The 22280-nt window shown below is 37.3% G+C and overlaps 4 protein-coding genes across 5 annotated transcripts; 2 read left to right on the forward strand and 2 right to left on the reverse strand.

The window, feature by feature from the left end:
* Window positions 1–513: 513 nt before the first annotated feature.
* LOC133824899 (beta-glucuronosyltransferase GlcAT14A) lies at window positions 514–4042 on the forward strand. Its single transcript, XM_062257919.1, has 4 exons — window positions 514–1195; window positions 1314–1392; window positions 1515–1630; window positions 3362–4042. Exons 1-4 carry the CDS (start codon window positions 685–687, stop codon window positions 3877–3879), a joined length of 1224 nt encoding a protein of 407 aa, XP_062113903.1. The 5' UTR covers window positions 514–684; the 3' UTR covers window positions 3880–4042.
* Window positions 4043–5136: 1094 nt separating this feature from the next.
* On the reverse strand, window positions 5137–8395 carry LOC133824896 (multiple C2 domain and transmembrane region protein 14). The gene has a single exon (XM_062257915.1). The coding sequence runs from the start codon at window positions 8302–8304 to the stop codon at window positions 5242–5244; it is 3063 nt and encodes a 1020-aa protein (XP_062113899.1). The 5' UTR covers window positions 8305–8395; the 3' UTR covers window positions 5137–5241.
* A 2207-nt stretch (window positions 8396–10602) lies between these two features.
* On the reverse strand, window positions 10603–15999 carry LOC133824897 (uncharacterized). Of its 2 annotated transcripts, none has more exons than XM_062257917.1 (10): window positions 15742–15999; window positions 15336–15647; window positions 14959–15256; window positions 14488–14694; window positions 13660–13726; window positions 13397–13540; window positions 12993–13084; window positions 12058–12240; window positions 11840–11976; window positions 10603–11230 (listed from the first exon to the last, which is right to left on the reverse strand). In XM_062257917.1, exons 1-10 carry the CDS (start codon window positions 15900–15902, stop codon window positions 10993–10995), a joined length of 1839 nt encoding a protein of 612 aa, XP_062113901.1. In that variant the 5' UTR covers window positions 15903–15999; the 3' UTR covers window positions 10603–10992. The 2 variants fall into 2 exon arrangements, with proteins under 2 accessions (XP_062113901.1, XP_062113900.1); XM_062257916.1 differs by having other exon boundaries at window positions 13397–13567.
* A 426-nt stretch (window positions 16000–16425) lies between these two features.
* On the forward strand, window positions 16426–22208 carry LOC133824898 (protein TIC 40, chloroplastic). Its single transcript, XM_062257918.1, has 14 exons — window positions 16426–16724; window positions 17191–17290; window positions 17483–17540; window positions 17624–17641; window positions 18183–18447; window positions 19215–19330; window positions 19412–19484; window positions 20170–20245; window positions 20791–20831; window positions 21044–21089; window positions 21296–21390; window positions 21489–21592; window positions 21671–21718; window positions 21867–22208. The coding sequence occupies exons 1-14, from the start codon at window positions 16526–16528 to the stop codon at window positions 21924–21926; spliced, it is 1299 nt and encodes a 432-aa protein (XP_062113902.1). The 5' UTR covers window positions 16426–16525; the 3' UTR covers window positions 21927–22208.
* The last annotated feature ends 72 nt before the right edge of the window (window positions 22209–22280 follow it).

Raw genomic sequence — 22280 nt, forward strand, 5'->3', positions numbered from 1 at the left:
AGTAGATCTAGTTCAAATCAAGGATCTACCTTTTGAGTTTGTCTTATAACAGACATATATAGCCAATCATTAGTCAATTTTTTGTTGGCATTTGTCAAATTGGTTGATTAAATAGTGCATTTTGAAATTATATCTTTTCAATACAAAGGCATGTCCGACCTTAAGTTTAATGGACATGTTGGTGTTGAAGGTGACACTGCAATAAAAGAGCTTTTTTCCATAGAGAGAAAGGTTGATGATGGTGAAGAAAGAGAACATTTTGGGATTAAGTGTATCACTAAATACAATTAAAGAAAGTGGGGTATACTACCCTTCTTAAAAATTGAGTCTTTAAAGTACTGATAGGAAGTTAAAGACTTAATTTTTTTGTTAATCCTCTCAAATTCAACTGGTAAAAATTGCATCTTTTTTATTTTTAATGTAAGAGTAGCACTTAAAAATGAAAAAGGAATGGTATCATGTCATCTCATCTCATCTTGTGATTAGCTTAGCTTATTATAGGTGCAGTTTCTGTTTGGAGAGAGAGAGAGAGAATCTAAAGTGAGTGAAGGCAACACTCTAACTTCCCTCCCTTTAAAGCAACCAAGAACCCTCTCTCTTCTCTCAACACATCCTCATTTACCTTCTATTCTATTCTAATGAAGAACTAAACACCATTTTTTGTCTCTCAATTGTTTTGGGAAAATGAGTATCAAACTTGTCATGATTTCTCTAGTTGTAACTTCCATTATCTTCTCTCTTTTCTATATTCCCACTATTTTAACAATACCCGTCACCACTTTCAGGCCTAATGTTGTTATGAATCAGTATTTCAACTTGAAGGACTCCGACAACACTAGTTGGGCGCCATATCCAGTGACCTTCGCTTACTTGATCTCGGCCACGAAAGGTGATTTGGGCAGACTAAAGCGATTATTACACGCTCTGTACCATCCGGGTAACTACTATTTGATTCATATGGACTATGGAGCGCCACGGAGCGAGCACAGAGACCTGGCTGAGTTCATAAGCGAACACCCTGTTTTTAGCCAAGTGGGTAATGTTTGGATTGTTGGAAACTCCAACTTGGTGACTTACAGAGGACCCACTATGCTTTCGACCACGCTTCATGCAATGTCAATCCTTTTGAGGGTTTCTAAGTGGGATTGGTTCATCAATCTCAGTGCTTCTGACTACCCCTTGGTCTCTCAAGATGGTATGGTGAGTGCACCTTTTTTGTGTTCGATCATTTGTCGCACTGAAACAAAGTTTTCATTTTTGTTACTCTATTGTTTTTTCTCAATCCATTAAAAGGGAAATGTGGTTGTTTTCAGATCTGATCCATGCATTTTCGGAGTTGCCCAGTAGAGATCTCAATTTCATACAGCACTCCAGCCGATTAGGTTGGAAACTGTAAGGCTTCTTTTCATGCTAACGTTTTGTCTTTTGATTTTGTTTTTTTTCTTTCTATGTATGTTATGTTGTGATTTAGGCTGAGAGACTTATCAGAACAATTTTTTGCTTGGCAATGGCAGGAACAAGAGAGGAAAACCAATCATAATTGACCCGGGACTCTACAGCCTTAATAAATCAGAGATCTGGTGGGTTATTAGACAGAGAGCTCTCCCAACTGCATTCAAGCTCTACACAGGTTTTTCCACTTTATTTGTTGTTCTCTTCACAGAATCAAAATTTAGTCTTTTTGTGTGTGTATGTTTGTGTTCTTGTTCTTTTGTCTTTTTGTTTACCAGAAAAATACATAATTAGTAATTATAATGAGGAAGCAGAAATAGTAGAAGATATTTGGGTTTGGCCGGCCTCTACTCACTTTATATTATATAAAATGAATTTTCCTTTGAAAATCTTGTTATGATATGAGTGGTGAACATGTGAATTTCTGTACAAACATGACACGTCTAAAGGTTGCTGAGTACAAGGTACAATTGTTATTAGCCTGGTCATGTCAAACCAAAAAACATAATTAAATAAATTTACTTTACCAAAACACATCTTCTGGTTTCTGATAAGCTTGAAATGAGATTTGTGAAAACGTGGGAGGACCCACTTGGAAGAAGTGGGGTAATAATTTGCTTGATAAACAATTCCAAATATTTTAAATTGGGCTTCTTGTTCTGTTTTAATGTTGGCCTAGCTCATAGATCTTCTTCTTGTGGTTACTCACATGAAAAGAATTTAGTTGTTAAACCATACAAAGAAAAACCAATCATGATTAGATTACTTCTAAATATGAAAATGGATTTTATTAGCCTTTTTTCCTTTTGCCAAAGGATTTTGTAATCCATTTGTATATAGCGTGTTCCACAAGGGTGTGTGTGTGTGTGTGTGGTTCTGTATCACTTTTGCAATATTGGAATGTCTCTTTCCAATTTTTTTCTTCATATTTTAATGGCCTTTTGCTGGTAGGTATGCAACTGCCACTGGCTATAGATGATGCCATATGTCACATGGATCTTTAATATCCACATTAAGCCTTTCTCATTCCACCTAACTATGTGAGTGTGACCAATACTATTGGGTTACTATATACTGATTACGCCACCACCCAACTTTTTTCTTTTATATGCCCAAATTAAACTTACTAGAGTGTAATTTTGCACATTTATGACAGACATGTGCACATCAGGTGCTGCATAGTCTGGAAAATGCACGTGCCTATATGACATGATACACATATGTCCATGCCTACTTAAGATAAGATCTAATATTATTGGAATGCAACGTGGCTTCCTGCTCCATCGATCTCTCCCCCACTCTTAACTTATTGTAGATAATTTTACAGCATTCAGTTTCATTTCCTTGGGAAGAAAAATGGACTTTGTCTCCACTCAGAAAATAATTACTTAATTTGCCAAATTTGTTTTGTTTTTGTGCTAATAATCTTTTTCTTTTACTATTTTATATTGGGAGTTAAGGACTTGAACCTTAGGTTAGGCCTCGGCTGTTTTGGGGTGTTGTTACAATGACCCTGCAACCACAACAGTGATTAGTGCTTTTAATGACATAATAACCCCATCTTACCTTCATGACGTATGCGGTTTGGTTGTTAATCTATTCTACCATTATTTTCAGAGTAATGGGTGAAAATCCTTTATAATATGATTCTGACATTCTTTTGATAATTTTTTGGGAAATGGCTTCCAAGAGGGAGTTGTGAGTTTTTGACAGTGTCAGCAAATTTTTTTATAGGTGTCTAGTGTGTTTGGCAGGCCATTTTACAAAGAATTATAAAAAATGATATTATTTTGCAAAAGTGATTATATAAAATAAGTTACTTTGTCAATGTATAAATACATGTAGTTTCAATTCATAGTTCACCAAAAGAAAGCTGGGTTTGAACTTTTATTGCTTGACAACAATGCAGGTTCAGCTTGGACAATCATATCAAGATCCTTTGCCGAGTATTGCATAGTGGGGTGGGACAATCTACCAAGGACTCTCCTCCTATACTACACCAACGTTGTGTCTTCCCCCGAGGGCTACTTCCAGACCGTCATATGCAACGACGAGAACTACAAGAACACCACAGTCAATCATGATCTTCACTACATTAGTTGGGACACACCTCCTAAGCAACATCCCAGGTCCTTGGGACTCAGAGACTATAGAAAGATGGTTCTCAGCAATCGCCCCTTTGCCAGAAAATTCAAGAAGAATGATCAGGTTCTCAACAAGATTGATCGCGAGCTTCTGAAGAGACGCCGTGGAGAGTTCAGTTATGGCGGATGGTGCTCTGGGACCAGGAGAATGCGCAGCTCGTGCTCCACTTTGCAGAGTGACAAGTTTGGTGTGCTGAAGCCGGGACCAGGTTCCAGAAAGTTAAAAACCTTGTTGTCAAGATTAGTATCTTCCAGGAGTTTCCAAAAGCAACAATGCAGATAGATTCTTTTGTACCACATATAGAACAATAAGATTGCCAAGCAGCTTTTAGTTTTTGGAATGTTAAACCTGCTTCTGCTCTTACCATAGGACTTGTGCCCTAAAACCTATTGTATTCCATGTGATTTGATTCACTCATAGTAATGAGAAATAATGTTGTGCATTATTTAGTTAGCCATGTTTGTTATATTGAGTTTTTGTCTGCCCTGGCTTTGTATCCACCCCTTTGGTGAACCGTCACTCTTATTAGAAACACCAAGTTTCTTGCTGTGGACACAGCGAGAAACTTCACAACGTTGCTACTAATAAGAGCGGTGGTGAACCGTCACTCTTATTAGAAACACCAAGTTTCTTGCCGTGGACGCACCAAGAAGCAAGCCACTTGGTTAGAGATCAAAATTCAGTCTCATTACTTCTTATGCCAATGCTTATGCCGAAATCAAAATTTCATAATTCATTATGATCATGCAAATGTGATTACAGTAATTTGTGAAATCGATTTAAATTTCAGCATAATCTAGCGAGTGTTTAGGCTGAAATTTTGATCAAAATTCAGTCTCATTACTATGATCTCTAGCCAATGCTTATGCCAATAAACTTTGTACATAACTACTTGTTGCTTAAGTCTTAGAAGGCCATTAAATGAGATTTATAAATTGTTTTCACAATCAATTGTATTAATTTACTGAATTTAAAGATGGCGGATTAATTATACGGTAAAACATAACAAAAGAGTACTATACAACATGACCATTTTAAATTATCAACCAAAATGTTTTTATAAAAAATAAAGCCAATCACAACAACCATCAAATCCACCTTTTCTTTCTCAATATATGTACAAAGTTTCATCACAAAAAAAACTAAATGCCTTTGTAAACTCAATTAAGTAATCAATTTTTAGTACTTTGAGAACAAATGTTAATGATATTTAAATGAAAAAGCACATTTTTGTATTAGAATTTAGGGGTGTAGTGTAAGGAGTCAACTTTTCAAACTTTGAGGATTTACCATAAGTAGATGTTGTCTACCTTATTTATTATGTATATAAATGTGGCATAGAGACTTATGCTATCGTCTATGGTCTATGGTCCACAAATATAACGTTCACTTTACTCTATTTATTTCTTAATCTTTTTAATATTATTTTTTTCTTACTATCCAAACGGTCACATTATTTTTTTTTGTAACTTTATGCTGCCGACCATCACCAACTTTCTGCCCAATTCACTTACTTTACATATTACAACGTTATAAATATTATCAAGAATGAATCAATATTTTCACTTCCAAAAATAAATTTAATAATAAATAAATAAAATACAACCGCGGGAACGTGCCAAAACATTCAAACTAAAACAACTCTTACATTATTTGGTCGGAAAGCGACGGTAGTCGCCGGAAAAAGTTCATCGGTACGGACGGCATATCGCCACGAAATCTAGGATGACGTAAGTAGTAGAATCCCCATCCCAACATGAACACCTTAAACGGCACCGCATAGAACACCAACGACGCCACCAAGCAAAATACCACAAATATCCCCGTCGCCCTCGGGTCCCGCCAATTGCACAGAGCCTCCAACCGCTCTCCTTGGGCCGCCACGTCACCCAACAGAGTCTGGGCCCTACCCGCCAAGGCCCGCAACCGATCGTACCGGACCCGAACCACGTCGGCCGACCGATTTGAAGGGAACCCGTCGAACTCTTCGTCCAGCTCATCATGGCCCACCGAGTCCACGTGGGACAGCCTCGGGTCCATGTTGGCAGGGATCACGCGGCGGTACCGGAAACGGAGGGTTAAGATCAAGAAGGCGTACATGAATACGGTGGGGAGCACCAGATGCGGACAGAGCACCACGGCCACGAGGAGCACGTGCATCAGAATGGTGGTGGGAGTGTGCACCCACGTGCGAATCCCGTCGAGCCAACCGGCCAAAGTGGCGGCGCGCGAGAGGCACCCCACCACGCGGAACCAGTTGGCCTTGCTCCGCCTCATGCTCCACACGTGGGTGTCGGAGTCCAGCAAGAACTGGACCACTTCTTGCCCCAATGGCGGCTCGGAGCGAGCCATGCGAGCCGTCACGATGCGCATGGCCGTGTGGCGGAGGATGTCTTGTTGGGCCGGGCCCAAGGGGCGGACGTAGTGCATTCTGGGCAGCATTGGGCTGCTGTAAGCTTGGATCAGACTGAACCACGAGGCGCATGAGAATCGAACGGCGATCTCCACTTCTCCCATTTTTTTAGCACCACCGGGGAGCAACACCGTAAGAGAATATGAGCTCATGTACACTCGATTAGTGTCGAGCGCTGACAGCCGTACACGTATCTTTCCGATCCTCAAATCTTTCCCTGGCCTCCCCGCTTCGTCGCGCTTGTACCTTCCATTGTCAAAAACTCCAATGGTGAGTACAGTGCATGGGTCGTAGACGTCCCAAGTGTACTGCTCGTTCCAGCGTGGGTTAAAGCGGTCCATGATAGTACGGGTGCGGACCCACTTAGGTCCATACTTGGCAACCACGTAAGCATCGGTAGTGCCACGTGTACCGTCTTTGGTCTTAACGGGAAGCAGATTAGTGGCACCTCTTATCCCGACTTCTAGTAATCCAATCGGAGCTTTGGATAGTTGTTTAGCAGCGGCTCTGACATCACTTGTCACGTGCGCCGCCTCATCAAGCACGTGATACCCACCCTCCAAGCAAACCCGCACGTGTATTCTCCCAGCGTAGGGTTGTGTTTTCTCATCTCCTCCAATCAGATTAAACCACCTGGACTTTGGCTCGGCACTGTCGTCCGTACGCTTCTCAATAGTCGGCACGTGTATCTTGACGTGGCCAACCGAGTGTGCGTGCGTGGCGTCCTCAACTGTAACCACCAAAAACGGCTCAAACGGCTCGGCTGCCACGAACATCAGATCCTCGTTCCACGTGGGGCTCGATGACCCCACCGAAGCTCGGCTCGTTTTGAAAAGCTGGGCCCCAAGCTGTGCCTTCACGTACACGTCCGCACCGCTCCTAGGCTTAGCTTCGGGTCCACCCGAACCAAGCTGCAAATCTTGGGTTTGGATGACCGTTAGTCTCAAGTACCATAGCTTCGGAGACAAGTACACCTTGGCTCGGGTCTCTGGTATCAAGCCACCGGAGTCCGACTGCCAAGCCTCCTGAAAAGCCTCGTCCGCCTGAGTCCCTATCCACACGGCAAGCATGACGTCATTTCCAGGCGAAGTATCTGAGTCAAGAGTGTACCATTGGGGAGCTAGTGGACTATCTGGTGGCACTCGCTTGGGGATTTCCTGGAGATCAAACGACACCGTTCCCAGAGAACTTTCGGCGGTAGTTACGGTGGTGATGGTCTTGTCATTCTCTGTGGTTTCCTTCTTAATCTCGACCTCTGTCCAAACAGAGACTTCGAGACTAGTGGAGTTGAGACCGTCTTTGTCGAAAGCGAAGACTTGGTCCCAGTCTTTGTCCGAACTCTGATTCTTGGTCTTGATGGAGTGAGTTCCGATAACGAGTTTCGCGTAGACGGAGGATGTTGAAGAAGATGGTTTGGCTTTTACAACACGAACGTAGAGGAAAGGCATTCGGTCGACGAGGTCGTATGCGCTGTGGCTTCGGTCACTGGCTATGGATCGAAGCTTATGGTCCATCAAAGTCAAGGTGCCGCCACCAACCTCCGAAGACGTCGTTTTCTGATCTTTACTTATCTGGTTCTGTTGTTTCGAACTCGTATCGGTGTGAGCGATTGCTGGTTTCTCAACCTCAGCAGGCGCCGCCGCCGTGGTAGCCACCACAGCAACATCAGTAGTAGCCGTTGGCTCCGCAGGAGACTTCTGATCAGCCTCCGCCTTTGGATCCTTCTTATCATCACCGCCTCCATCCTTTTTAGCTTCCTCTGTTTTAACCTCCTCGTCACTTTTCTTCTTCTCCTCCTCTTTCTGGGCATCCTCCGGCGGTTTGGTCTCTTCAGCCGACGCAGCTTCTTGTTTGACCTCAGCCGGGGGCGGAGGATTCTCGTCGACGTAGTAAATCTTTAGACCAACCTCGCCTTTGATCTGAGAGAACACACTCCGCTTCTCTAAAGGATAGTAAACAAGCGGAACCTCATTGGATTTAGGAATGAAAGTGGAGCCGGAGATCTTGACTTTGCCGAGAAAAGTACTCTTCTTGCCACTCTTCTTGTGATCGTTGTAGAGATTGATCTCGAGGGTTTCGGAGGCCATGGCGTCGGAGTCGTGGACGATGAACTCGAGTGTCTCGTCCCACTGAGGATTGAGATCTCTGAACTGGGTCTTGGTCCTCCGCCTCTGACCGTCGAAGTCAACCATGGCGTAGGCGCTGGCCGTGCCTTGCCCGTCTTTGGGCATCAGATTCTTGGCGTTGCTTATCTCCACGAACAGCTTCCGACAAGAAGACGATGCTTCCGCCATTATTAATGTCGTTGTCGTTTCGATGTGAAGGAGCTGAGATATTGGTGTCGTTTATTGGTTATGAAAAAAATGGAGAGAAATGAGATAGTGAGTGAGAGCGGGGAGAGAAGGGGGTTTGGTTTAATAAGGAAAGAGAAAGGAGCGTTGTTGACACGTCAGAGTGGGTTGGACACGTGGGTGGATATTGGGCTGCGAGTTATGTTTGGGTGTTTTGCGGTTGCAGTCAACTACAGTGGACCACTCCCTCCACTGTCTGACTCTGACTGAGGCTCTGACCGCCGTGCCTGTTGGTGAAAATGGGCATGTGTTTTAGTTATATTAACGAAAATGCCATCGTTTTTAAAAGAAAAGCAGAGTAAATGATGGAATAGAATAGTTGCCCGTTCTGACCATGAATCATGTAAATATCTGACCATGGTTTTCAAGTATATTCGATTTTTCAATTTTAATCAAACCAAAAAAAAAAAAAAAAGAAGAAAAAAAGAAAACATAGCAGTAGTATTAGTACATTTTTTATATGATGATCTGCTGTGGTCGAATGCATGCCAACCGAATATGTGAATACCACTTTAATGGAAGAAGAAGTCAATTGCATCATGGTAAAACTCATAAGTTTAGAGGGAAATTAGTAGTTCGAAAACTCATTATTCATTCATTTCAAAAAAAATAAAAATAAAAAGTAGTTAATGTTACAGTTAGAATCCTGTGATCTGCAGGTAGAAAAGCTGGGTAAAAGCTGGACAATGAGGAATGTCAAGTGTGATGATTCTAAGACTGTGTAGGTATAAGACTACACGGTTGAAGATGACTTAAATTATGTAGGTATGGGACTACACAGTTGAATGATGCTTAAATAGATTAATAGGTACTACCTATGCTAACAAGATGCATCTTCTTTTCAGTAGCCTATAATTTAAGAACTCTAAAATTAAGCATGTTTGACCTGAAGTACTCATGGTTGGTAACCATAGTTACGTGGTGGGCGTTACAGTTAATTTTAGTTAGTAATAAATATAAAGGTTGGTTTGGTTTGATTTGATTTGGTGTTGTTTGTGTTATATATGGTAGATTTATTAGATAGAATCAATGATAATATTAATTAGTGGTCCATTAAGTGGAGTGGAGTGGAGGTGGGTAATGTAAGGACAAAGATCTAAAGGTAAGGGACGTTTGTTTTAAACTTTATATAACATAACATGCAGTTGCTGTACTTTTGTTTACTTACTATAAATATATATTATAAATTAATATCAAAATTAATACCGTTAATATGTACATTAAGATTAATGTTATTGTTATGCTTGAATTAACGTGTGATTCGACTATATATATATATATATAAATATTCATGGAATATATACTAAGCGTTTATTTAGTGGGAAGCCCAGTAAAAAGGACACTCACTAACTGTAAAAATAATAGCAGGAAAGGAGTGTACGTACGTATGATGATTTGTTGGGTTATATGAATAATGATATGTTGTTGGAAGTTAAGGTTGAAAAGTACATATCAAACTTAAATTAATATAATGATATATATATATAGCTTTCTAAGATCTGCATATATCTATATTCATGAATATATAAAGACAAGGGTTAGTATAGTCAATTAAAAAAAAGGAATTGTTAATATAAAAGGATGGTATTGATCGAGAGAGAGAGAGAGAGAGAGAGAGAGAATCAGATACTCTTGGAATTCAGCTGTTTTGTCAAATAGTTATTATATAAAGATATATATAGACAGTTCTGAAAATGTGAACGTTGCTTCATCAACTTGTTATGCCACAAACACTATTTTACTCATTCCTATCTATCTATAGTATCTCTTCATCATATCTATATATCAATACCAAACATAAATATATATATAAAAAAAATGATATTTCAGATAAAAAAAATATCAAACTTAAATTAATATATAAATACACAAACTTTCATATATTATTATTAATCATATATTATTAACTCTGGTCACGTGGAAAGTACTACCAAGTCCATACAAGCATAGATGAGACAACTGAAATAATTTATGCAAAACGGTGCAAAAGGAAACCCATCTCCCAGGGACTGGACTGGACTGGAGTCGGCTGAACTATTTGTACCACTGCCATTTTATTTATAGTTTTGCCAAGCCAACCACTCTGTTTGGGTCTCAAATTCTTTTGGGACTTGAAATATATCGGCAATATGCCCCCTACTAAAACTCAAATTTATTTGTCTGCACCCAATTAAATTGTTACAACTCATATTTTATATTGCATAATACTTATTGCATTAATAGCCATTTTTAAGAATAAAATTTACACCTTCAACAACTTGATGTACTTACTTTTAACAATTTCTTTACACAGTAAAAGTGATTCGTTCATAATTATTCAAAAAAACACCCACCAAAGGAGACCCGAGTCTCAATAGAAGCTCAATCCATTTTCAATGCCAAAACTAACCATGGTTTACTTTAATATGAACACCATCTTCATTTAAATGTCCAAAAATAGAGCCAAAATACCCAACATTCAAGTAACCTGATTTTAAAGCAGCAATTTAGCCCCGAATTTTCACGCTTGTAAAGTACTTGCACAATTATGAAAACACAACCCGGATATTTTGACTGTTTGAACTCGATCAATGCATGACAAGTCAACCAACCCAACCGCCTAATGTAACACAGAACGGCTCCACCCATGCTTCAAGAAGATGACATTGAGTCTGTGTCACCACACGTATTTTCAGGAAGTCCGAGCGAATCAGAGATTATGAAACTGTTGGTAGCGCCAAAGATATTCGCTAGCTGCAAAATTAGGGTTTGACAAGCGACAGTTGAAGGGAGGAAAGACGGTGGAAGCGCAGGCAGAGATTTTGGTATGAATTCATCCTTATTGAAGGTGGGAGCATGTAATGCATGCACTGCCCGACAGAATAGAAACCTGTAGAGAAGAAAATACACAACTCGGTAACTGCTCTATAATTTTTTCAATGCACAACTCAACAATGCTAAGTTATATATGTCAATGTTGGGGATTTAACTTTTACCGAAACAAAACAAAGTCAGACATTGAATTTTACCAGCAAGTAGGACAAGTAGAAGGTGTTCTGGTATATGCAAGAATGTTCAACCTTTGTTGAATCAATTTCACCAGCGTTGAGAAAAAAGGGGGCTTCTTTTTATAACTTTTTCAAGCGTTTATATTTCATTGTTTCCACATATTTCAATTATTCCATGAGCAAAAACACTGATGAACACTGAAAGGACTATTTTGCGTCATATTATTAACTGGGCTGTGCTTTAAATAATGCAGTAAATTACAGTCCTAAGATTGTAACTGTCATAGGGTCAATTTTTTAAAACTAAAATACCACTATGTTATGGAGATGGCCAAAGCTTTAAACATAGGTCAGCTAACCCAACAATAAAAACAAAACACACAACCAAGTTTCAGTTCAATCAAATAGCACGTCAATTAGAAAAAGTACAAGGTTTTATTAGATCCAAACATGGTTGAAAAGTGAAAAGAAAAATTGAAAATCAATGATACCTCAAGACAAGTCGCCTAAGGAAAGGATCGCGCAAAATCTGCGCCCAGACAGGATGAAGGGCATCTGATGCAGCTAAATTTACACCCCAATCATTTAAGGAAGATGAAAGCAATTTCTCTGCCTCAACATATGTATCCTGAAACATTTTGTTCCAGTGAGTCAGTAGAAGAACTAAAACAGCAGTATTCATAAACCAGAAGGGTTGACTGGTACACACCATTTCAACATCCGAGTCAGAAATGCAAAGCAACAGGCAGAAAGCCTGTAATGGAGCTGTAAGAAAAACAGTGAATAGACTTCCAGTCGAATGACGAGGTGAATCAGCACTTGTGCAGTGATATGAAGTTCTCGGAGAAAGAAGAATCGCTGCCATTTCTCCTTTTTCTGCTCCATTTATAGCCTTCTCACATAACCAGAATAACCTTTTATATCGGTAAAATAAATATTTCACTAGAAACCAAAATAAGTACACTACTAATCATACAAATCAAAACCATCATAAACAGTTTGTTTTAATAAATGCAAAATTGAAGTCCTGTTTTTCTTTTTCCTCCTTCACTTTAATGTTTATTTGTAATAAATTAAAAATACGAGAGACAAGAGATGAGCCAAATGACAACAAGAACGAGAACAAGCTCTCTCACGTCAATACTCAGCCCAGAACAAGTTCAAACAGTATCTTTGAAAATTAAGAGAATATGAACAGAAGCTAAAAGTTTACATCTGCACAGCATTATGGACATTAACATTTCCAAACTAACAAACATATCTATTCAACTACAACTAGATAGTGATTTCTAGGGTACCTAACTTAGCCTAATTAAAAATTCCACAGTAACATACCCAGATAACATCAGAATCATTTTTTAGGAACAGCTGGCAACAAACAACACTCTTTAATAGTCTTGCTGAAAAATGTTTTAAAAAATAAATAATAACTGAAAACAGTACCAGTACTTTCTAGCATTTGTTGCTTTAATGATTATAGTTTCACTTATGTACCACTGAATAATGTATCATTTTTTTAGTGAACAGGATTGTATCTGAAACAACACACTTAACTTTATTTATTTATAGTAACATATCATCACAATTAAGAACTGATGCATTTAAATAAGTAGATGTATTCAAACACGGCAGATGATTACTTGCCTCAAATGCTTCATTGGCGTCACCATCAATAACTAAGAAAAGTGGTCTTCTTGTAAATGGAACCAAGTCACTGGGATAAATGCAATTTATTCCTGTAAAATGATTCTTTTGACATTAGAATAACCAAAAATCCTGACTCAAGTTAATGATAAAATTGAGTCTTCATCTCATGTATAAGAATTCAATACTGAAAATGCGATATAAATCAAATAGTAAATGTCACCAATGATATTCAATAACTTTTTCTTGATGTATTTCATTTGTATAGAAAATCAATAATAAATCTTAAACTTAATCAAGGGCAAAAATTTTAAAAACAAAGAATACGAGAACAATCATACAGTGAGTACAAAATCGTGCATATATTCTCAGCAAAAAAATAAAATTGTGTATAGAGTATGTACCTCCATTTCCACGAGACCCAAACTGTAAACAACCAGAATCTAATGCTGAGCTATATTCTTCAGACTGTTCGGAAGAAGGGTCTGGTCTTTCAGACACAGATCCTAGTGGAGAAGGGGAGGTGGCATGAGAGTACCGAGGAGCACCTGTAGGAGACAGAAATATTTCTGTTTCTGAAACAATACAAATAAATAAAGAACTTTCTACAAATTATAACATAATTAACAATAATGAGGTAAAAAGTTAAAAAAAAAAGGAAATAAACCTGAAGCTGACAAGTAAATTAATAAAACTCCGTCAGGAGGGAGCTCCTCACATATTGTGGCCACAACCTGCCATAAGAAAGCAGACACATATAAATTTAAATAATCTTAAGAGCACAACAATTCTGAAATAATATAAAGCAGACCAACAACTTCAACTAACAGTAGCAGATATAAATAGCCTTCTCAAACTAGATTTCATGATTTTTGCAAGCAAACTTAAAGATGCCAAAACTTTAACTTAACTAGTAAACAAATAAATACAAGCATAAAAGAAAAGGAAAGGAGGAATGTAAACTGCAATCAGCTAGCATATTTGCAATTATGGTGTCCTTGACATGATGAATTAAATTGAACATAAGTTTGTCATGATATCTATGATTATTATTTATTATTTCTTTAATGTGAAATCTCTATGATTTCTTTAATCATTTTTTAATGTCATAGATAATTTCGAAGTTTTCCATAATCCTGAGATATCCAAAATGAACGTAACTTTTAGTGTAAGATGGAAAACAGAAGTAATAGCCCCATAGCAGGGGGGAATATTAGGAGTCTAGGTGTTATAAAACTACATAGCCATTGAAATTATTTAACAACTCTTGCAACATTATGTGTTATAATGGTAAAGAGTATCAGTGAAAACTACTGCGATTAATATTTATATAAGTTAGAAATCTACTTCAATTCCATATATAGATGAAAGTTGAAAATTGTAGAGAGCCTTATTGAAAATCTATATTAAAACAGGTAATTGTTGGTTAATTACCTAATACAAAATAAAGAAAAAAAAGAGCATGCACATCAGCTTGTGCCATAGTCATACTCACAGCTAAAAAATGTGTGATGGAAGGACGATGTAAAACCGCCTTTCTAGGGTTAGGAGGCAGTGTAGGATCAAGAATATCTTTAGGTGCAGAAGAAGGCCCATTGTGACCATTCTTTGTTAGATTTGATTGATAAAATGAGCCACATGGTTCCCACTCCAGACACTGAAGCATTCTGAAAGTGTCAAGAGTGACCTCTGAAAACTTAACCTGTACCAAAGATAACAACAACAGGAATAAAGGTTCAAATCAATTAGCCATGGAATGAAGGTGCAATAATACCAAATAACAGCGAAACAAGAGTGTCAAAGCAATGTATTTCGATAAAACACTGAATCAACTACCTTATTTGTCCTAGTTTATAATGACAGACTCTAATCAAGGATATCAATTAACAGCACCAAAACACAGAGAAATAAGCATTTACAATTTGAATAAAAAGAAAGAGAAGGAAAACCTTGATCGATACCTAACCTCATTGTGATGATAAGTGGCGAGAACAGCGTCTCGAAGTCTCAGATTCCTAGAACAAGTGTGTGGAGACAGTGAGTCCGAAAAAGAGTCCAACACAACACTATACCTGAGAGGCCTGATATTCATAAAATTGGTGTCATACTTCAAAAACCTAACCAGCTCCTGAAAAACCAACTTCCATTCCTTGAAGTCGGTTTCTTTGAAGGTCCTCTTGCACTCATCAAGCAAAAGCCTGAGCTGGTTAAGCAGTTGCTGAACCATTTCCCGCCGGTTCAAAAGCAAACACACCATCAGAAACCTGAAACACATTATCTGTTTATTCACAAGAAACACTGATTATCACTAAGCCGAATTGAGCAAGAAGGGCAGCAGCGTACCTTGAAATGAAGCGGAGGTGCTTGGAGGCGAGGGAGAGGTCGTGAGGGGGATTGGAGTGGGAGTGGGAGTGGAAATTGAAGTAGTCGCGAGTGAGAATGGCGTCGTAGAAAATGAAAGCCTCGTGGAGATAGCTGGCCTGACTGGTCCTCATGTAGTGAGCGAAGTAGAGCTGAGCAATCCGAGAAGCGATGTCGCCGATCTCGGACCTCTTGAGACCACTCTCGACAAGTTTCTGACGATTCTCCTGCTGGAACTTCCATACCTGAGTGTAGACCTTGAAGACCTTGTAGAAGTAAGCATCGTACTCTTGCCTGATCCCATCGATCGTCGTCGTCGTCAAAATCAAGTCAAAATTCAATACCCTAATCGTAATCGTAGTACCTAATAGTGTGATAATGATAGTACCTGTTGCGGTGGTAATAGGGAAGATCTCGGATTTTGGAGAACTTCTTATCGGCTTTGTGGACGAGTGACCAGAACACTTCGCTCGCCGGAACCACGCTGCTGTTGCTGCCACAGCTCTGCGGCTGAGCCTGAGCCTGACCTTGCATCATTTCATTTTTCATGTCGTTTGGATCATTCTTCCATGTCGTTTCGTTAATTTGAATTCTAGCTTAGCAGGACTCAGGAGACTCTCTCTCTCTAATTTTTTTATTACAATACAATAGTCATTTTCTATGTAATAAAGTGGACTGTATTATATAATAATTATTAGAAAATTAGAGTAAAATCCAATTTTATCTCGATAAAAAGATAAATGTTTACAATAAAAATATGATTTTTCTATCTAGAAAAATGAAAAAAATATATAAAGTAATTTCTTTTGGACCAAAGATAAAGCTAACTTTAATAATAATAATAAAAAATTTAAAAGTGGTGATAACATATTATATAATGAGATTATATCTAAATCATCGATATTTTACATTAATGAAGCCTAAGCATAGAGATGATCCATTACTAAAACCAAACTTTTTGGTTATTAAAAAAAAACAAAAATCGAACAAAGGAGTAAAGAGGGGTAAATTGGTAATTACGTTGGGGGTGTAGAAGTAGATGATAGTTGATTTGATACTGCGAGAGTGCAAAGGCTAAAACCCCAACCCAAACACTCTCTTCTTCTTCTTCTTCTTCATGCTTCTTTTCTTCTTGTGAATAATAATAGCAGAAGAATCGAAGAGGGGCTCAAATGGTGACGATGCCTCTCTCAATGTCTCTATCTCTTTCCCATTCGCTTAATCGTCCCTACATTCAAAGGCCTTCTTCATCGACTGCTCCGCTGCGATTCCGATACTCCTCCTCCGCCGCCGCTTTCACTCTCAGACCCATTCTTTCTCACTCCCGTCCTTCTCGATTCTCTACTATCATAGCTTCTTCTTCTTCTTCAGGTTCTTGTTGTTCTCTCTGTATTTGTTTATTCAGTTAATTTATTATATATATGTTATACGAAGAGGAAATAATGGCATAATCACTTTGACTATCATTTGTTTATTTTCTTGTAAATTATCCATGATTTAATTTAAGTATATCTAAATTTACGATGTTTATAATTGTTATTATGTTCAAATTTGAAATTTTTGTGTTTGTGTTTACTTTGTTTCAATGATAGTTAGAAGGTAAGGAACAAGAGGTAACTATTTAGGGAAGGGAATAGGACACAATATCACAATATAGGAGGGAAGAATGGAGAACTTAGTCCTTATTTGGAGTTGGAGGGATTGAAAGTTAGTTAAAATTGAGATTTTGAATGTATCTTAAACCTCTCAGCATATTGTATCACATATTTTGATAACTAAAGATGAAATTGCAGTGTATTTTTACTGACTCTTATTGTTTTTTGATGACACAAATTAGACAAGTTCGCAAGCATTTTTTCATCAAGTAGTAGTCAACAAACATCTTCAGTTGGTGTTACGCCACAACCTGTGCCTCCCAGTCCCTCTTCTTCGCAATTGTAATCACATCACACTTTTTTTTGGCTGTTGGTATTGTTGTTATGACTTTTATTTAAATAGTCATGCTGTGATAAGAGGCTAAGTTTGGTCAATAACCTTTTAGTGTGCTGTGTGTGTGTGTTTTTCCTAGTCCTATTACATAAATTCAATTATTTTATGATTTTCTTTTTTTCTTTGTTTGTTTTCTGTAGGGGATCACCTCTTTTCTGGATCGGAGTAGGTGTTGGTCTTTCAGCTCTATTTTCATGGGTGAGAGAATATTTTATTTTATTGAGTTCAGAAATATTAAATGTTCAACTACGCCATGTTTGACAAGTTGATTGCAATGGCAGGTGGCAGGGAACTTAAAGGTTAGTGTTATCCTCCCACAAGTTGGCATATGTTTTGTTTAATTTGATTTTGATTGCTTAGTGTGCATCAAAGATTTTCCTACAAAAATAGTTGCAAGAGGGGAGTTTAGGGGCATTCCGTTAACTCTGATTTTGTCAAGTTGAACGTAAATATTTTGAGTTTCTTTTTCTGACTGTACAAGTTTTCGTATTAATAAGAGGAATTCTTGTTCTTTTCTTGTTTTTATCAAGAAAACTTTTTTGGTTTTCATAAAATAAAGGGCTCTGGGAACACAAGGGAGTTTTGTCACTTGAAGAAAATAATTAAATGAAGTCCTGAGTCCCAATCCATTCATTATAGATCATAATTTTTTCCTGGTGCTTACTCAACATATGGGACAGGTTCCAAAATTATGGCTGTTTTGTTTTTTATCTCCTTGTGGAGGTTAAACAAAAGAATATGCGACATTATAGTATATAGGCACTAGGGCAATGCCATTATTAATATATATATATATATTTTCTTCATAGTTTTGTTCGTTTAATAATTATGTTCTGACAGAAATATGCAATGCAACAAGCTCTTAAGACTATGATGGGTCAAATGGATACACAAAATAGTCCATTCAGCAATCCTGCATTTTCTCCGGGTCCAGGCACACCTTTCCCATTTCCATCAGCTGCACCACCGCGACCTGCTAGCTCTCCTCCTCCATCTTCTTCTCAATCTTCAGTGACAGTTGATGTGGCTGCAACAAAAGTAGAGGCTGCACCAGCCACTCGTATCAATGAAGAACCAGAAGAAAAGAAGGAAGCAAAGAAAATTGGTATTAAAAAAAAAACTCTTTCTGCTGCTGTCATTATATCGTATTCACGTTTTCATGTTTGAAGGTTGAACCTAATATATATCTTGGTCTGCCCATAGGAGATGTTGCTTTTATCAAAGAAATATTATTTGATTAAGTATCTTTATTTATATTGTTTTAGTTGTTTATAATTGACCATTTCTTTTGCCTAATCCATGTTATGGATTTCTTCTTTCTTTTTTTATTTGGGTTTATTTATTAGGAAAGATAGAGTATTACTAGAAGTAAAAGAAGGTAAAGGATCCCTAGATTCCTACAAGATGCTCTCTAAATGCGATTATGCTACTAATGACATGTCACATAGAATCGCCCCACTCTCTCATAATCCTTGTCAATTTCTGCTGCTTAGATGAAGTGTAAAATCTTTGGTTACATGATATGGGTGTATGGAAGATCGGATGCTAAGAATTTGTCAACCAATGAATTTCAGCTATGGGTGGTGAATATATAAACCTTATCTTACCTGGAAATCATCAAAACTATGTGTATCCAGTTTAAGTGCTTTTCCTAGCTTGACAAAGGACTGCTATGATGTAGGTGTTGATTATGTTATCAGATCTATTGGGGGATTGGTTTTCCTTGATGCTGGTTCCTTTTCTCATGCATTTCCGTACTTATTCTCATGTTTACATTTTAACGGTTTTTTTTATTTATTTTTTAAATCAAAACAAATGAAATGTTTTTTTTTTTTTTTAAGGATTAAATGTTTTCCCAACTTTTATTTGCAGCTTTTGTAGATGTCTCTCCCGAAGAAACCACAGAAAAAAGTCCCTTTGAGAGTAGCATAAAAGATGCTGCCCAGACTAGTTCATTTAAAGATAGTCAAGATCAAGTGGCTGGAGAAGTAAGTAACTGCTGTTGATATTAAAAATATTCAGAGCTTGTGCTTCGTTTAGAAGATTAACTTATTTGCATATTCAATAAGGTATATCAGAACGGAACTACCTCTAATCAAGGTTTTGGACCTTTCGGTGCTTCCAATGAGTCTCAATCCACTCGTAAGTACAGATGTTTGGCTTCGTTGCTTTCCTCATAATAAGAAAAGCACATTTTTTTTGCAGGAAATTTCATGTTTCTGCTCTTTAGTTTCTGTGTTCTAGGAGTTATATTTTGTTCTCTGTTTTGATTGTTCACAAATGGGTAGTAAGTTTCTTGTAATCCCATACCTCTTGTATTATTTCTCATATTAATAATACAGACACTGATGTTTTGATTAAAAAACAGAGAGTGGGAAATAGATAAAGAATTTTTGGTCAACGTATAGATTTGTAGTTCTAGCTAGGAGCCTAAGATTATTTGTCCTAAATAGATAAAGATGAGAAAGAGTCGTCTGTCTCTTTCACCCACACACACAAAATGAAAAGAAAAGAAAAGAAACTACGAAAATGAATCTAAGAAAGAACACTTATATTCATTTAGAGTATGTTTTTTATACATTCAAAATTTCATTTGTATAATATAGTATGGTAAACTGTCAGCCCTTGCATTGATATAATATCTATAAGGTTACTATGTCTTACTCGAGACACTAGAAATCCATTAACTGACTCTCTTGGGTTTCTTATATTTATCTTTGCTAATTACTGTTATGATTTAATACATTTTATTTTTGCAATTTAGTATTTCACATAATTTAAGCTGACATCTTGATTTTGTTGTTGTACAATGTTTATTGATGGATAGAAAAAGGAAAAACCATTTCAGTAGAAGCTTTGGAAAAGATGATGGAAGATCCTACCGTGCAAAAGATGGTTTATCCGTAATCTCTCTCTCTATCTCTTCTGTTTTTTTTTTAAATAGTGATTATGTTGTGTGTTGTTGTTTGTTATAGATTCTGAATTATGCTTTTGTCTTCGTTCCTTGTACACGAGTCCCTTTATTTTGAAATTGTTCTCAAGGTTCATTGGACATCATCACATGCAACTTGAAATTTTATTTCTTTCCCCCTTGTGTAAAATCATGAGCTATATCTAGAGAGAGATGGAGAGAAAGTATTGAAAGAAGTCTGTAATTTCCTAAACAAGTCTGCTAAATATTTAACATAGCTTATGCTTTATACATATGTATGAATCAACGTATCCTAATTCTACTAGGAATTAATCTTTGAATCAGATTTTGAGAAAGCATATGATCTTGTTGAATGGAGGTTTTTGAATTTTGTGATGAAACTTTGACGATTTTCCATGCACTTATTGTAATAATTTAAATAAGAAAAAAAATGGTTTTAGTATTATCTTGCCAATGAAAATGATTATAATATAATTTCCTCATATTATATTATGAATTGTATGTTTGCTTTTGTAGCTATTTACCCGAGGAGATGAGGAATCCTACTACCTTCAAATGTAAGTCTATCTTACTGTTTTAATATACTCCTATATCTTCTGTTTTCTTCCCCCAGGCCACACCCCTGGAGCCCTCTTAGATTTTCTCAATCTCTGCTCTTAGTGTTATATATTCATTTATTTTCTGCAAATGCAGCTATTGCTATTAATTCCATGAAACCATATATACCGACTATTACTCAAATCTCTATGCATGTTGTACTGACTAACAGGGATGTTACAAAATCCACAATATCGCAGTCAACTTGAAGAAATGCTGTAAGTTCCTTCTTCCATGTTTATATCTGATTTTGTCTAGTGTCGTGATTTCATATTTTTGCAATTGATTTAAGAAAGCAACTTTTTCCCCCATCTAATGGAGAGATAATCGAACTTTTAAATAACGGCACACTCTTTTCTTACTTTGGTTATGGCATATTGGTTAAAGTTGTTTAAGTTCTTTTCTACTTGATGTTGTTTTCCAGCACTAATATGAGTGGAAACACCGATTGGGACAACCGAGTGATGGATTCGTTGAAAAATTTCGATCTTAGTAGTCCGGAGGTCAAGCAGCAGTTTGGTAAGTTTGAGACTCAAAATATTTTGCTCACTTATGTGCGAATGTTGTATGTTGTTTTTCTAATTATAGTACCCTTCTATTTATGTTTTGTTTTGCAGACCAAATTGGACTTACACCCGAGGAGGTTATTTCAAAGATCATGGCAAATCCTGATGTTGCCATGGCATTTCAAAACCCTAGAGTTCAACAAGCCATTATGGATGTTAGTCTTTTTATCAGTGCAAGGTAAACTTTTTTGAGACGATAATGATACTAATTATATGCTGTGTTGCTTTTGCAGTGTTCACAGAACCCATTAAGCATCGCAAAGTATCAAAATGACAAGGAGGTAATGCCATTTTCTTTTTGTCCAATTCTTTCTTTGCACATTAAATAATCTGGAGACTTAATGAAGTCTTGATTTAGGATTAAAAATATAGTTTGATTTGATTCGGTTTGAAATGATGTGATTTTGTTTTCTTCCCCTTATGTCTTAGGTAATGGACGTTTTTAACAAAATATCAGAACTCTTCCCGGGAGTGAGCGGCTCGCCGTGATATAGCTTAGATTATATTCTTTTTTTTTCTTTGGGAGTAGAGAGCGGTTTTACATTGGCAGAAGTTGATGAAAAAGGGGGGCAAAATGCTTTGAGAAATAGGTTGAAGTTGTTTTAAGTTTGAAAAGTTGTATTTATACTTTCAATGTGTAATTTCAAGTTTTTGGAAATTTGGTATGTGGTTTGTGGTGGTAACTCCAAATTTTGTGTGGCCAATTGCCATGTGAATGTGATGTGTTCCTAGGCCTAGCTATTTAGTTCAAATATATGGATGTTAATTCTCTGTTGTGTTTCAGTGGCCAAAAGGCCTCTCATGCCCATGGCAACAAGGCATTTATAAATCTAATCTGAATGC

Source organism: Humulus lupulus, chromosome 3 (genome assembly GCF_963169125.1).
Source record: "Humulus lupulus chromosome 3, drHumLupu1.1, whole genome shotgun sequence".
NCBI lineage: Eukaryota > Viridiplantae > Streptophyta > Magnoliopsida > Rosales > Cannabaceae > Humulus > Humulus lupulus.

Bases quoted from the DNA above. Each gene is read 5' to 3' on its own strand.
- LOC133824898 (XM_062257918.1), top strand. From the start codon at position 16,526: ATGGTGACGATGCCTCTCTCAATGTCTCTATCTCTTTCCCATTCGCTT. The intron at 18,448-19,214 runs GTATTAAAAAAA...TTTTATTTGCAG, and splicing joins GAAGGAAGCAAAGAAAATTG to CTTTTGTAGATGTCTCTCCC. The intron at 19,485-20,169 runs GTAAGTACAGAT...ATTGATGGATAG, and splicing joins CAATGAGTCTCAATCCACTC to AAAAAGGAAAAACCATTTCA.
- LOC133824897 (XM_062257916.1), bottom strand. From the start codon at position 15,902: ATGAAAAATGAAATGATGCAAGGTCAGGCTCAGGCTCAGCCGCAGAGC. The intron at 14,695-14,958 runs GTTAGGTATCGA...TCTTTGGTACAG, and splicing joins CCACTTATCATCACAATGAG to GTTAAGTTTTCAGAGGTCAC. The intron at 12,241-12,992 runs GCAAGTAATCAT...TTATGTGAGAAG, and splicing joins ACGCCAATGAAGCATTTGAG to GCTATAAATGGAGCAGAAAA.
- LOC133824896 (XM_062257915.1), bottom strand. From the start codon at position 8,304: ATGGCGGAAGCATCGTCTTCTTGTCGGAAGCTGTTCGTGGAGATAAGC.
- LOC133824899 (XM_062257919.1), top strand. From the start codon at position 685: ATGAGTATCAAACTTGTCATGATTTCTCTAGTTGTAACTTCCATTATC. The intron at 1,196-1,313 runs GTATGGTGAGTG...GGTTGTTTTCAG, and splicing joins CCCCTTGGTCTCTCAAGATG to ATCTGATCCATGCATTTTCG. The intron at 1,631-3,361 runs GTTTTTCCACTT...ACAACAATGCAG, and splicing joins TGCATTCAAGCTCTACACAG to GTTCAGCTTGGACAATCATA.